This window comes from Beta vulgaris, chromosome 6, assembly GCF_026745355.1.
Source record: "Beta vulgaris subsp. vulgaris cultivar EL10 chromosome 6, EL10.2, whole genome shotgun sequence".
In the NCBI taxonomy this organism is placed as follows: domain Eukaryota; kingdom Viridiplantae; phylum Streptophyta; class Magnoliopsida; order Caryophyllales; family Amaranthaceae; genus Beta; species Beta vulgaris.
The window spans coordinates 69,630,126-69,645,294 of NC_079207.1; the positions used below are offsets into that span (position 1 = coordinate 69,630,126).

The window sequence follows — 15,169 nt, forward strand, 5'->3', positions numbered from 1 at the left end:
GATCTGAACTTATTTTTTCTAATATGATCTGATTAAATCTGAAATTAGCAAAAATAAGGTGAACTAAACATAGCCTATATACTTAACTCGAGTTAAGAACACCAATAAGTCAAAATCATTGATCAAAAGAAATATAATACTTCCTCCGTTCCTTTTTACTCGCTACACTTTTCATTATGGGAAGTTTCACATTACTTGCTACACTTCTTTTTTGGGCAATAAATTCTCTCTATCTCTTTCCTTCCACATGGGTCCCTTTTCTTTTTACTCTCTACCTCTCTCTTTTTCAAAAATTGTCTAGGAGTCCGTGAAATGAGAAGTGTAGCGAGTAAAAAGAAACGGAGGAAGTATACATTTACAACCCCTGCAAAAAGAAGACATCTTTGATATTTGTCTTCTGATCTAATCCCCCATGTCCAATACTTTGATTACGGCAAATAAAAAACCTTCCAGAAACCCCAAAAAGCACAATTTTTTTCCCCAGATTAAAATCCAAAACCCATAAAAAGGCCACTTTTCTCCCTTTCTTAGTTTCTTACAACACCAACCAACCAAAAGCTTGAACAACCGATAATAATGGCGGAAAATCTCACAACTCCCTCTTCTAAACCTCCACCTTCTTCTTCTCGTCCAACGATTACTCTACCTTCTCGAGCAGGGATCGAGTCCCTCTTCACCGGGTCAGGATTCGGGCTTAGCCCAGGCCCGATGACGCTGGTCTCGAGTTTCTTCTCCGAAAACGACCCTGACTCTGATTGTCGGTCTTTCTCTCAGCTCTTAGCTGGTGCTATCGCTTCGCCTAGACCGCCGGTTGAACCGGATCATCTCCGGTTCAAGGATTCTCGACCTCCCGGTTTGATGATTTCTCAGCAACAACAGCAGGGTGGTGGTGGGTTTTTTATGCTTTCACCGGGGCTTAGCCCGGCTACGTTGCTCGATTCGCCCGGTTTATTTCCCGGTCAGGTATCGGTTTATTTTTTTTGGTTTGAAGTGATTGTTGGGTGGGTGGGGTTGGAGGGTGGAGTTGACTAAATGGGAAGGTTGAATTTGATGTAAATCATGTAATGATAAAGTGTACTTCATGTTATTTACATTGGTAGAAATGATTATGAACATGATTGAAAGAAATTCATTAGAGTTAGGAATAAATGATGAAATGATCATTGTGGGTACTTTTGTACTAAAGAATTATGCTTTCGTCGATTTAAGTGGCATTTTTGATGGTTATGAAATTTAGTTGAGTATGATTCTGTTTTGGGTAGGATTGAGTTGGTGTTTTGCTTGGAATTGATCGAAATTTGATCCTTGATAGTCTTTTTTGTATTGTTTTCATTGGTGTTTGAAATGTGGTGCATTTGCTGATTTCATGAGGCTCATAAACTCGAGTATCTGTGTAATATGGGAAGTGGATGGGTCTTCATTCTAAAATGAATTAGCATATGTTTATAGGAAATAATGCCATGTTTCAATTGGTTAAAGTTTCTTGAAAAAGAGTTTAGATTGTCATTTTTCACATTTGTGAAGGAAAGCGAAATATTTGATTTGTGTTCACCAAATATTCATGGGTAAGAGTTTGTATGGTTCAGTTCACCAGCTTCATATGGACAAAATATATGCGCTCTACCAATGATAACAGCCATGGTTGAAAGGTTAAAGCTGTACCTCTAATTTAAGATGTATATGTAGGGACCGTTCGGGATGTCTCATCAGCAGGCTTTAGCTCAGGTTACTGCACAAGCTGCTCAGGCTCAAGCTAACTTGCATATGCAAAGTGTGTTACAATCTTCATTACAATCAGGTCCTTCAGAGCCAGAGCCAGCTTTTACTTCTGAGGTATCTACGCAACAGAATACAGTGTCATCTGCACCAGATTCTAGAGAAACTAAAGAGGCAGCCCAATTTTCTGGTTCTGATCAAAGATTGCAAACTTCTTCTATTATTGTTGATAAGCCTGCCGATGACGGTTTCAACTGGAGGAAATATGGGCAGAAGCAAGTCAAAGGAAGTGAGTTCCCACGAAGTTATTACAAATGCACAAGCGCTGGTTGTCCTGTCAAGAAAAAAGTGGAGCGTTCTCTTGATGGACAAGTGACTGAGATAATCTACAAGGGACAGCACAATCATCAGCCACCACAAAGACGATCAAAGGACGGTGGAAATCTTAATGAAAATGCTGGAACTCAAGGAAACTCTGAATCAGTTTCCCAGCTGCAAGCTAGTAACGTGAATAGCACAAGTGAAGGGATGGCTCACTCTGCATCTAGAAGGGAACAAGAATCTAGTCAAGCTACAGCAGAGAATATGTCTAGCGATGAGGAGGAAGTAGGCAATCGTGGAACTAGAGAATGTGGAGGGGATGAAGACGAACCTGATGCCAAGAGGAGGTATCTATTGTTACTGTGTTTAACTTGTTTACACGTGTATCTTCTGATTTTGTGCTGATTGTACTGTGTACCTTGCTTGTGAAGGAACACTGAAGTCCGGGTGATAGAGCAAGCTGCTTCGCATAGGACAGTTACGGAACCCAGGATCATTGTCCAAACAACTAGTGAAGTCGATCTTCTGGACGATGGTTATAGGTGGCGCAAGTATGGACAGAAAGTTGTCAAAGGAAATCCATATCCAAGGCAAGTGATTGTTTTCTTTGCTTATTGTATGACACACTATACAGCTTTGAGCTCTTAGTTCTAGGTCCTTTAGCATGATAATAGTTGAGTTTGTGAAGTATTGATTATGTTTAAACTTTCCTGTCTTGTTAGTAATCCATGAAGGACATTAATTGATATTCAAATTCAGTTGCACAGCCATCATGAATATTACTCTCTCCAATCCCTATTACATGTATTATGTAGTTAAGCACAAGCTTTTTAGTCATTATGAATAATACTCCCTTTACTCCCTATGGCTTCTAAGGCTAAACAGTTCTTAAAACTGAGACAAAGATTCCAAGGGTGCTCTGTTCAACTTATTTTTGCTCATCTAAACTTATCAGAACTTATCAATCCTTATTAGCTTATCTGAACTTATTAGACTTTATTTTGTAACATGTCAAACCTATTTTTGCTGAACTGAACTTGTCTTAACGTATTTTTTCTGATAAGGACTTGAAATAAGTTGAACGGAATAGGGCCAGATTTCTCCTTATATTGCACTTTCTACCACCTTTAGTTGGTGGTGCTATAGTGACTAGCACAAGTACACAACGCACAACTATATGGATGCTGTGAATAGCAATTATTTGGATTGAGAGTTGGTCTCTGATTTGGAGTCAGGATGTTAAATCATATTAGATGTATTTATCACTATGTGAAGAGGGTCTCAATGTAGCCTTGGGTGAGGCGGTTGGCGTGCTATATATGATTTTGCTGGTAACATTTAGAGGGTTGCCTTTTGGAGACGACGAGCTTGTATAGGCAGTAGTTGTAGGAGAGTTTATCTGTCAGTTTAGCTTGCCTATCAGATGCAAGTACCAATATAGTCTCGTCTAGACTCTCTACGAAGTATGAAGACCGTTATTGTCGCTTTCAACTTGATATTTTAGATTGGGTCTTTGTCTAGATCGCCTCTTATGGACGTATCTTGCATTTGTATGATAGTGAAATAAATTACCTTGACAGCTATTACTATGTGTACATCTCACATCAACCCTTTAGTATCACTAGCTACTGCATCTCGTCGCAGTGATTGAAGTAGTGGTCTAGAGAAAAATTTGATGTCTTGCTAGTTATTCAATGGGATACATACACATCGTGAGGGATTTTTTGTGATCGGGAACACATATAAGCTCGTGATGTTCTCTTGAACTGGCCATTCTCAATGGATTTCATGAATATTGATTTCCTTGGAACTTTGAAGTGAAAGACGACAGAAATTGCTGAAGATCATACTTGATGCTGTAAGGAGTTTGGAGGTTTAGCTAATTATAACAACAGTAGTGATGTGATTCCTTTGATTTGATGTAGCTATCATGGAGTCTTGTTGAAAGGCAGACTATGAGGCAATTATGGTAGTCTGGAATGTATCAGATTGGGGAGGTGATTAATGTTCAGCTGTCTTGTGTGGGATCATGATGGTGTAAGCTTAACAGTTTGATTTGGGATCTCTTTCTTGTTATATGGCATGATGCCAAACTGGATCTTATGTTGCTGGTTTCAATTTGATGTCTATCCGGTTGTGAATCCAAGAAAACTTGGCAATTATACGAACCTTGAACATCGAGATTCACTTCTCTCTTTTTGGAGGTCTTATTGCTACAAATATAGTCTTATCAAGCTACAAAAAGCCCAAGTGAATCTGGAAACTTTATATGAACCTTGAAAATCAAGTTTCACGAATCTGTCAACTTTGCAAAGATCAAGATCAATCATCATGAAATATACAAATCTTAATAAATCTGCTAAAAACAAATGCATAGGTGTCCTAAAATTTCATGTCTGCTATGAGAAAGCCCATCAAATCAAGAATAGAGAGCAAGTTTTGAATTGTGAAGGTGTAAATTGCCTACTAATTTTTCTATCTGATTATATATTGATAATATTTTCCCGAGTATCTAATCCAACTTGAGTTTAGAAGAGTATTGATATTATACACAGGTTGTTTAGATGGAAAACTAATCACCTATTTATTTAGCTAGACTCCTATGTATCACTGTATTTGTGGCAGGTGATCCATCATTTTATTTTTTGGTAAACTTTTACCTATTGTGATGAACTTTTTGTATGATTTTATCTTCTTTTTTTGGAACTGTTGTATGCTGCTCTTTCAGCATGCATTATATGTAAGCCACTGGAGTGAAATTGCAGTATAACTAGTACATTCAAACTATATCCTACATGTCCACCTAACAGAAGTGCAATTTTTCAACAGGAGTTACTATAAATGCACTTTCCAAGGATGTAATGTGCGTAAGCATGTAGAACGCGCAGCCACAGACCCTAAAGCAGTTGTAACAACTTACGAAGGCAAGCATAACCATGATGTTCCTGCTGCTAGAATGAGTAGCCATAATACAGCCAACAACAACTCATCACAACTGAGACCACACAATTCAGCAGCCAGTAACAATGCATATGTCGGGAACACAGATTTTACAAATTCTCATCAACAGCCAGTAGCACTTCTGAGGTTGAAAGAAGAAAGAATTACATAAATGTACGTGCCAGACAAAAGTAATTTAGAGTCGAAATACAGATATGTCGGGCACTGTGTTCAATATTTAAATCTGCTTGCAGATCATCATTTGGGCCAAAATTTTATCTTGGCCTGAGGAACCTTCATACCAATACACAGGAAAGAGCCAAGTATACAGGACATACAGACCGTTGGTTGGAATCGAGGGATCTCGTAAGAGTTTCCGGAAAGGATTATGCTTGTATTGAATTTGTTAGTAACATTGTTGTATACTTGTATGTGTACACTTAGTGTAGTGGATCTATCTATTTGAGTTTTGACATGTATTCTTTTTGTACATGGGAAAACAAATATTTGATGTAATACTGCTAAATTATGTAGGAAAAATAAAAAGTTCGGATTGCAAGTTCCTTTTAGTTCGGACTTTCACTTGTCTCCCTCCATTTCGTTTTGATTAGTAATTACTAGTAAACTACTTCCTCCATTTCGTTTTAAATGCAACAAAGGGGTATTTTTTGTGAGATGTAAAATACTCCTTTGTTGCATTTAAAACGAAATGAAGAAAGTGTATAATTACTTGATTATTCTGGTGGAAAAAGCAGAGAAGAATAATTATCTTGTTTAGGGTTTACTATTCGCGGAATGGCTGATTCATCTTTCGAGATCTACAAGCACAGTGGATTTCGAGGTGTTCAGGAAATTTTAGGGGCTCACAAGTTATAACTCTATAGACAAGATTGGTGTTACTTAATTTGCTAAGTCCCTGTGAACTGCCATCCATAAAAGGGTGTTTCGTACCCATCCTTGTACCACGAATTAGGTAACATTGTGCAAGACCACCCATGGTCATCCGCTGCTTGGCTGCTAGCCTTATACGAGCCAGATCACACCACAGTAAAGCAAAATGTAGAATGCCATAATGAGCTGAAGTCTATACTAGCATGATAATTTCTTTTTCAAATTACTTGCTTCTTCAGTGCTAAATCATGACGCAATGATATTACAACAAACCCAAAATGGCAAGACTTGAGAGTGCTTCTACTGTACAGGATATATAGCAATAACACTCAGCTCTGAACAAAGATGGTGTGCCTAGACTTCAAGCGAAGTAGTAAAACAAAAGACTCAATCAAAGGAAAAATCAGTAGTAAGTGAGTGACAGGGGGTGATCAAGACAGATAGGAATTCATTTAGGAAGAGCAACGAGAAAAGAATGCAGATTTCCCTATCTTTTCATTATTTTATGGCCCCTCTCTATAATGATTCACTAAAGAATACAATGAAGAATACACATATAACCCAACTATACAAAGAATGTGTCAATTGTCCTCATGTTTGTAATTTCTGATAGGCTTCCCCTGAAAACTTGTTTTCACTTCTAATCCTCATCGAAGGTCATCAATGCCGGTATTTGGCCACAATTTACGAAGTCAAGTTTGTTCAATCTCATGCAACACAACACCTTTTCTGGTAGTTCCTCTGGCTTTTGAGCCTGTAATGTAAAGTGATCAACAGAATGAAGAATCTTGTCAGTTGGGGATTCAACTGTTTATCGGTCGAAATAAAACTTCATGTAACATGTGACCTTAAGTTTAGAAAGTAAGAAAATTATCCACCAATCCAATAGTCTTTGCAGAATTATATCTTCAAAACAAAATATCTAGCTCCATCTAGAGACTCACAGAATTTGTTAGGAATGTACTCTTTCAAGATGATAGCATAAGAAAACTGCATTATTTTTCTTACATATAGATATATATTTCATTAGTTTTAGCTAGTTTTTTCATTTCAAAACTTTCAAGAATTTTCCAATTTTTGGTAATTACTTATTACAATTCCAGGCAGATGAATGGCACGTAACAACCATGTGTGTACAGTATACTCACTACTTAAAAATCAAACTAGAAAGATTATGAAGATTTTGGTAAGATTAATCCAGACATATTCAAAATAATACCTGAATAGTCAAACCAAGATCAAGAGTTCCTGCTTTCAATCGTTCTCTCAATGATTCTAATGCTTTCCTGGACACGTAACTGAATCGATGCACATCTATGTCGATTTCAAAATAATCAGGTCCCTACACGGCAGAAGCAAAAGACTCTCAGCAGACGCAGAAGAAATTAATAAACTGCATACAGAAACTTTTACAAAGATGCCTCTTCTCTTGATCTAGTTCTTCTCGTAGTTGAAAGCAACACTGAATTAACAGTCATCTTTCCTAACACTCAGTTAGTGCTCTAGATTAATATATATGTTTCCCTGCAAAGAATGATCTATGAATAAAGAAGGTAATGATGTCAAACCTTGAAAAATTCATGCTGAGGGCGTGACAGCACTGGTTTATCTTTGTAGGCGTTCAGAAGTCTCTTTTCAGTAGAACTCAACTGCAGATCCTCAGGATTTACCACCCCTGCCAAGATCTTAAGTCTTTCTCTGTAAGGAACCACTGATTTAAGCTTCTCGGTTTCGTTGTCCACAAGTTTCTGTATTACATGCATTATTTTCAGCTCATGAAATGCTTTTTTTACAGAGAATTGAAAGTAAAACAAAGTGGCAAGTAAGCTCGGTCCAGCTTTTCAAGGCAGGCCCTTGAGACTGGCGGAAAGAAACAGGGACGTCCCCCCCCCCCCCCTCCCAAGAACTTCAGCTGCTAGTGATCGAACCTGAGACCTTTGACTTTGAAGTCACAAGTTGAATTGAAATAGCCTTTGAGGTCACAAGGCAAATTCCTATCAACTGTATGTTCTACTTATTGCGGTTTCAGGTTCAATATAAATTACTTGAAGTATCAAAAAGTACTAGTACCTTGATGCTTTCAATGAAATCTGATGGAATTTCCTGGTCAATATCGTCAGATAGCTTGAAATACAGCACGAGGCTTATGCCTTCACCATCGCTGTCCCCTGAGAACATTGAAGGAGCATATGTAGGCATCTGCAGAGGATGACAAAAAAAACTCAGATAACTGCATTATGTTCAAAGAAAAAGCGGGAAGGGAAAAGTGCAAACCTGTATGTTAACAATGAGTAGTGGTGGCAACTTGCTGTTCGCTTGGACATAGGGGAGTTCAAGGTTCTGAGCAATATGACTTATCTTCTGTGAGCAAGCGAACAAATCAACTCCAATAGGAGTGTATGGACAATAACCGGGTGCTGTATTTTTTTGCTTGTCTCTGCATGTCAAACATGTTCATATATATTATTAAATCTTCACATAACCTTAAATCAATAAAACTTAGTTTTGTTTAGCAAAAATTAGTTTCACTCAGCAAAAATCTGTTTCGATCAGCAAATTATATAGGACAGAAACACTAGAGCATCAACAAAGATCAGTTTTAATAAGTAAAAATCATTTAGTTGATAGAAAAAAAAAAAAACTAGTTCAGTAACAGTCAGGTGAAATGGCACTGAGAGTGCTTGTACATGGAATCAACTTACTTGAAATAACTCTCTCCTCGCACCCTGAAAATCGAGGGTGAAATTGCAGACCAAGAGCTTGCTACTGGCTTCTCATCATTTGCACATGGAATCAAAAGTCCTGCTTGGGGACGTAACATATGTGCACCTGACCATAGGTTTGACATGTTGAGAATTTTTCCATCTACCATCAGTACACACAATCATGTACTAATCAGCAAAAACTTGCCAAAAACAGAAAACGTGATTTAAACAGAACATCAACATTGAATATGTTGCTGACCTCCGAAAACACTGATGAAATCATCATCAGATTCAGATTCAAGTATGCTCACTGAGTCAAACCATGCTTCTTCATGACAAACTCCTGCATATGCAATACAAACCAATTGCCATCATCAGATAATGCTTAATCAAGATCTTAACATGGCCATCTAATAGCGAGTTCAAAGTACATCACGTTCCCCCCAAAATTTCTATATTAGTCCACACATAAGCAAAGCAAGAACCATTACTTATTCTCTCTATCTCAAAATCTGTTTAATGTTCAGGGAACCTTTTGATTTACAAAATTTACCCAAATAATAAACTTTGAACTTACCATTTTCATCAACATGATTCCAATGCACCTGGGTTAGATGGAATGATTTATTAGAAACCTCAGATCTCCTACAAGTAGTGGTACCTCCTTTCTCAAAGTCAATTTGCACAAACTCACTGACAGATATGCGACTTCCTGCATCACTAATTGATCTCCTTTTAATAGGAGCTTCACCCATGGTTGTGCTCAATTTTCCGTGACACTTTCTTGACCTTCGAGTGTACTTCTTCCTATGAGGAGCTACTCTCGAGTGTGTTGTCGAAACACACCCACCCATATTAGGCTAGCGAAGTCCAACAACAATGATACCTATTATGTTCTGAGATGCTCAAACAAGATCTCTTGCTGTTCAGAGCTTGGGGGAAGTGTGTACCTATGATGCAAAAATCATCTGATTAGAAAACTATATTAATTTGTAAGCAAACATTGACACTACAAAGCTCAAGTTTGGAATATGTTCCCTTATTAATTCTAAATTTAATTGAATACATGAATGATCTCAAGCTGGGGATACCCTTCGACACGATTCAAAGTCAATCTATACAACAGGTAACAGAAAATGATCTCAAATTGGGTACTACATGTTATGCTATTCGCCATAGCAACGAAAGAGAGGAGACTGGGAAATCGGACCCGAAATAGAGCAAAAATTCCAAACTTTGGATTAATAATGTCATTTATCCTATTTGTAAACAATATTCAGATTCTTTTTATAATCACTCATTAGCAGAATCTGTTCAAGAACACATCACTAAATACAGGAAAAAAAAAATACTAGTAAACAACCATCATTTCTGATAGTATTTGTGATGACACAAAGCATCAAATCACAAAAAAACAGCATCAAATCATCCAAGCACAAAACATTCAGATAATCATTTAAAAGCTATTACTAAATAAGTTGAGACATACCCAGAACTTCAAATATACAAAGGTTACAAACTCAGTAAAACAACTCATACATATAATAAGCAAACTTCAGAATAAAGCCCAGAACATATGACACACTATTCATTTAAGAATTTCAATTCTTTTCTCTTTCCATTGCAATAAATATCAAATATTCATCTCATTTTCAGCTGAGAACTTGCTCCACTGAAACATCATATTCATATATAAACATAGTTGTCTGCCTTTATGATCTCTTCATGACATTGCCAGCAAAAAACTAATTAAAAACAATGAAAAAGAAAATCATGGTACAAGTTTTTTCCTTTTTTTTGGTGGTCCTTTCAATTTTATTCCAAACATCATCATCATCATCATCATCATCACTTCTAAGTGACTTTGCACATACATCAAAGGATACATAACATCAGAAAAAAAAAAAAAGTACTCATAATAATTATTAATTCTCCTAAAATTGCATATATTACCTTAAGGAAATCATCAATGAGGATTAAACTTTTCTGGGTATAACTTGGCAATCTTATTTCAGAATTCAGATCATTAACACTCACTTTTGAACAATTCCAACCCACAAAAAAAAAAAAAAAAAAAATGGAACCTTGAATTTTCTAAAGGCAAAGTCAATTAATATTGGGTTCATATGCATGAGAATATTTAAGCTCAAAAAAATTCTAAAGGATCTTTCTTATAAGAGCTATTTTTTTCTCTATATAAAGGAGGAAGAATGAGGATTAAGAGATGGGGTTTAAGCCTTTAAGAGGCATTTGTCATTGATTTGGTTCTAATGATTAATGCATTAGCATCAAATATATTTATTCTAACAAAGAAAAATGGAAAGAAAAAGGTACCAATAAAATAAGCAAATATGTTCCTATCATTACAACTTAAAGAAAAGACACAAATGTGAAATATATTGAAAAGAAAAGGGAAGTTATTTTGCTATGTTATAAAGTTTCTCCTTTTAGATGACCAACCAATAGAAATTGAAATTAATTATTAAGTGGTTACAAGAAAAAAAAAATGAAAAGGGTTTGTGATGTGACAATTTTTATACATGAATTAATGTAAGTGGAGTAATAGCTAAAGAAATCTATCATATTAAGCTTACAACAACAAGATTACAAAAGAAGGTATAGGGATTGTTTGTGCTGAATTCTTGTAAACTAAACCAAGAAATCATTGAAGGCACATCATTCCACATTGATGAGGTGTTAAAAGTTGGCAAAACTGATTTTTACTCCATTACCATATTCAAATTACTCAAATTGTATATACATCTAATATTAACTTGATTTAAACTTCTCAAATATTTAAGCAGGTCTGTTATGAATGTAATGTATAAATATCAATCGATAAAATTAATCAAGAAATTATGATCTGGATAAATTTAATTTAATTCAGAAAAAAAAAGCTCAAAAATTCAACAAATTTGAAACGATTTATTACTACTTTTAGATGTGAAATGCAAGATCATGAGGTCGAAGTTGATATCCCCTTTTTGATATCCCTTTTGAAATAAAGTTACAATTTACATGAAGTATGTTACATTATACAAAATATAATCCATGCAATGACGCATAATAGTTAAGATTGAGGTACTGCGAATCCTCCCTCATCTTCTTTATACTTTATAAAACATTCATAGCTCATATGGATAAAAAAAATGACGTGATACTAAGTTATATCTCTATTATATAAGCCAAGGGAGGAGGTGTGGTGTCCACTTTTGAAGTGACTAAAATACCCTTAATGATCTAATTAATGGAATGAAAAAAATTACAAAAATAAATCATTTAAAAATTCTCATTCTAACTTGCCATTTAAAACAAGTTTAAAATGGTATATGCATCAAATGCTTCAATCAAAAATTAAATGGACAAAATATTTATACCTTATAAAAAAAAGATGGCATACATAACGTGCACATGAAAAGTCTGAACATTCACTACCTTTAATATTCTTTAATTCAGTTAAACCAACTCATTTTTTTTTGTTTTTCTGTTCAATATTCATTCACAAAAAAATAATGTTAACAATCACTCACAACCTTTTTTATTTTTTTACATTAGCGAATTAATATATCTAAATTCATCTAACTGTTGAATTTTTCACATTTAAGTTTAATCATAAATAAAGTACGAATGAAGTATCTAATAGAATAACAAATTTTGAAATTAACGCACGCATCGCGTGCATATGAAGGCTAGTAATAAATAACGCAATATAGAGTAGTGCAAACCTGAGGAGAGAGAGAAGCGAAGAATTCCGGCGAGTTGACGGTGATTACCACCGTCGGAATTCAACACCTTCCTCTCGTCCCTGTTCTTCTTTTTTTTTCTTTTTATTTAATAATTAATTTGAGAGTTGACCAAATGGATCCTCCCCCTGTCCAAGTCAAATGAGATAAAATAATAATAATCTTCAAAAGAGAAAGAGAAAGAGAGGGGGGAGAAATACAGGCAAACATAGGTAAATAAACAAAGAGACTATTCAGAATAAGCATGTCCGTTTTCTTTGGAACCAATCTTTCATGTCCTCCCCCCATTTTTAAAACTTACCTTCTTTCTCTCATCCTTTTTTCTGTTTTTCTTACTTATTTTTAGTTACCAAGATAAGCATTAATGGTTGTTTTTCTTTTACCACCTCTGTTTTTTAGTTGATCTATTTTTCTTGGACATACATGTCAATGTACTATTTTAAACCTTTATATCTCTAATTATTAATAAGCAAACATTACAAAAAGTTGATATTATGAAAATATACATTGAGACGAATCTAACATCTTACATGATTACATTTTTTCTTAAGTATAAATCACAAAATATAGTCAAAGTTACACATGTAAGTCAAAACGGGTCATCTAAAAAAATGGAAAAAGTATATGATTTTCAATTGCTACAATCACCCTTATATATGGATAATTGAGATATGCTTGTTTGGTTAAAAAATGATTGGTAGAAGTTCTTTATAAATTTACACTAAGATGCATTAACATTTTCAAAATGTATAATTGCTTACCAAACGGGCTTAGAAATATATATATACTCCTTTTATATATTTTTTGTTCTTCTTGTTTGCTTTTTTATGTTTAACCAATGCACACCTTATATCATTAATATCATTTTCCATTAATATTAGTGTTTTTACAAAAGTTTGATATTCATAATATAAATAATGAGACGAATCAAACAAGACCTCATATTAGTGAAATCCCTTTTCTTTCAAAAAAAAAAAAAAAAAAATGAGACGAATCAAACAAGACCTCATATGACTATGGTACTTTATAAAAATAATTTAGAAGATTATCTCAAACTTTGAATAGTTTCAAAAAATCAACTAGAAATAACAAAAAGAAATGGAGGAAGTTGTTCAACTAGAATATGTGAAGTTGTTCGATAGGAAAAAAAATATCGAAAATGTGAAATTCCCTTAATTAACCAAATTTATTACCTACATAGAGATATGGAACGAGGAAAAATCATAAGAAATATAAGCTTTCATGTCCAACCAAATGACCTCTAGAATCAAAGTGATATGCTAACACCAAGTAATTAAGTTACAAAGTGTTCTATGTATCTACTTATATCAAGCAAGATTTGGCCTAGTAATAAAGGTCTGATCTCATAATCTAAAGGTCATGGGATTAAATTTCACTATGGGCACTTTGCTAGTTATACTTGTTCGATGTGTCACTTCAATAGGACCCTTATCTTACCAACTAAAAAAAATCTAGTATCTACTTATTCCGTCACTTTTTGTTGTTCCTATATATCATATACTTTTAATGAAAAATTTATCTTATAGCTTTTCTCATATGAAACTTTCTTCTCTAATCATATCTAATCATATATGTGCATGCGGGATATAGTTAAGTAAAATTTTCTCACCAAAAATTGGTCATACTCTTTTGTCCAATAAATTCACAAACTTGAGGATAATATACCAAGAAGGGTCTGTTCTCTTCGGCATAAAACAGCTGAAATGAACTGAACTAATCTGAACTGATCTGAACTGAACTGAATTGAACTGAACTGAACTGAAATGAATAGTGATATGTGAGAGTAAAAGTATTGTCAAGAGCTGAACTGAACTGAACTAGTCTGAACTGAACTGGTCTGAACTGAACTGGTCTGAACTGAACTGATCTAAACTAAACTAAATTGAATTGAGCTGAACTGAAAATAAGCTGGGGAGAACATGCCCGAAGAGGAAGGAAATTTTACATACAAAATTGAGTTCATATTCGAGTAAAAAATGATACATAATTGCGGCCCCTCTACAAACTAACTTTGTCAATTTACTATTAAACAAAGTTAAAACAAGAAAAGAGTACAATGATCCTCCAATCCAAAACCAGAATAATCTCCCTAATCACTCTAACCTTGATGGTGTCTCCAAGACATAACATGTCAATTGTTCACCTTGATTTCACCTGAAGATAGGTAGATATTATAGGTAAAGCTTTATATGTCATATAGTACTTTTATCCATCCAAAAAAAGTTAGTAGTACTTTTGAAACATAAAGTTACTAAATTAACTTCATAGAATGAGGTGGTGGTGGCACGCTGAAGAAAGAGAGAGAGGGCCAACTTTAATGGAGATGAGGGTGGTGAAATGAACCGAATTAAGCTGAGTTGAATTGAAATTAACTAAATTGAATCGAAAATAAGTCCAAATAACTAAATTGAACCGAAAATAAGTCCAAACAATAGGCCTTAACTTGTAGGGAGAATTTTCAAGGATTTTCTGTACTCTGGAGTTGTCCCCATCCAACAGACATAAACAACTGGTGGCAATTATAGTTGGATCACTTAAAAAATTCACACTTGAATTTCTTGAATTAGATTTATTAGATCTTGTGAACTGTTGAATCTCATCTTATGAATCACAGTTCATTTAAAGAGGAGGAAAGAAAAGCTCGTAACTCGTGTAAATAAATAAATGCATTGTAAAATAAGGGGGAAGGCTTCTGTAATTTGGGAGACCGAGCATCACAATAGATGTGGTTTGGTCTTGAACATATTGGGAGTGTTAAGACATTTAAGTCATCACATGTTAGAAAATTGATGCTTCCAACTCCTATTGATTAGCTCCTTAATTAGTCCCCAT

At 34.8% G+C, this 15,169-nt stretch overlaps 2 protein-coding genes across 4 annotated transcripts; one reads left to right on the plus strand and one right to left on the minus strand.

Moving 5' to 3' along the window:
- The first annotated feature begins 377 nt into the window (after positions 1 to 377).
- Positions 378 to 5,546, plus strand: LOC104897838 (probable WRKY transcription factor 3). The gene is made up of 4 exons (XM_010684786.4): positions 378 to 963; positions 1,687 to 2,384; positions 2,469 to 2,627; positions 4,867 to 5,546. Exons 1-4 carry the CDS (start codon positions 577 to 579, stop codon positions 5,147 to 5,149), a joined length of 1,527 nt encoding a protein of 508 aa, XP_010683088.1. The 5' UTR covers positions 378 to 576; the 3' UTR covers positions 5,150 to 5,546.
- Positions 5,547 to 6,037: 491 nt separating this feature from the next.
- Positions 6,038 to 10,931, minus strand: LOC104897839 (protein ENHANCED DISEASE RESISTANCE 2). 3 transcript variants are annotated; one of them, XM_010684791.4, is made up of 9 exons: positions 10,527 to 10,931; positions 9,151 to 9,523; positions 8,833 to 8,916; positions 8,571 to 8,697; positions 8,143 to 8,305; positions 7,939 to 8,067; positions 7,437 to 7,616; positions 7,088 to 7,210; positions 6,038 to 6,622 (listed from the first exon to the last, which is right to left on the minus strand). In XM_010684791.4, the coding sequence occupies exons 2-9, from the start codon at positions 9,425 to 9,427 to the stop codon at positions 6,509 to 6,511; spliced, it is 1,197 nt and encodes a 398-aa protein (XP_010683093.1). In that variant the 5' UTR covers positions 9,428 to 9,523; positions 10,527 to 10,931; the 3' UTR covers positions 6,038 to 6,508. The 3 variants fall into 3 exon arrangements, with proteins under 3 accessions (XP_010683093.1, XP_010683090.1, XP_010683092.1); XM_010684788.4 differs by having other exon boundaries at positions 8,571 to 8,733; XM_010684790.4 differs by lacking the exon at positions 10,527 to 10,931 and adding an exon at positions 10,063 to 10,500 and having other exon boundaries at positions 8,571 to 8,733.
- Between the last annotated feature and the right edge of the window lie 4,238 nt (positions 10,932 to 15,169).

Excerpts from the sequence above, each read along its gene's own strand:
- LOC104897838 (XM_010684786.4), top strand. The coding sequence starts at position 577 with ATGGCGGAAAATCTCACAACTCCCTCTTCTAAACCTCCACCTTCTTCT. Across the intron at positions 964-1,686 it reads CCGGTTTATTTCCCGGTCAG|GGACCGTTCGGGATGTCTCA; the intron begins GTATCGGTTTAT and ends ATGTATATGTAG. Across the intron at positions 2,385-2,468 it reads GAACCTGATGCCAAGAGGAG|GAACACTGAAGTCCGGGTGA; the intron begins GTATCTATTGTT and ends TTGCTTGTGAAG.
- LOC104897839 (XM_010684788.4), bottom strand. The coding sequence starts at position 9,427 with ATGGGTGGGTGTGTTTCGACAACACACTCGAGAGTAGCTCCTCATAGG. Across the intron at positions 8,734-8,832 it reads TTTCATCAGTGTTTTCGGAG|ATGGAAAAATTCTCAACATG; the intron begins GTCAGCAACATA and ends TACTGATGGTAG. Across the intron at positions 6,623-7,087 it reads ATCTTGGTTTGACTATTCAG|GCTCAAAAGCCAGAGGAACT; the intron begins GTATTATTTTGA and ends TTTACATTACAG.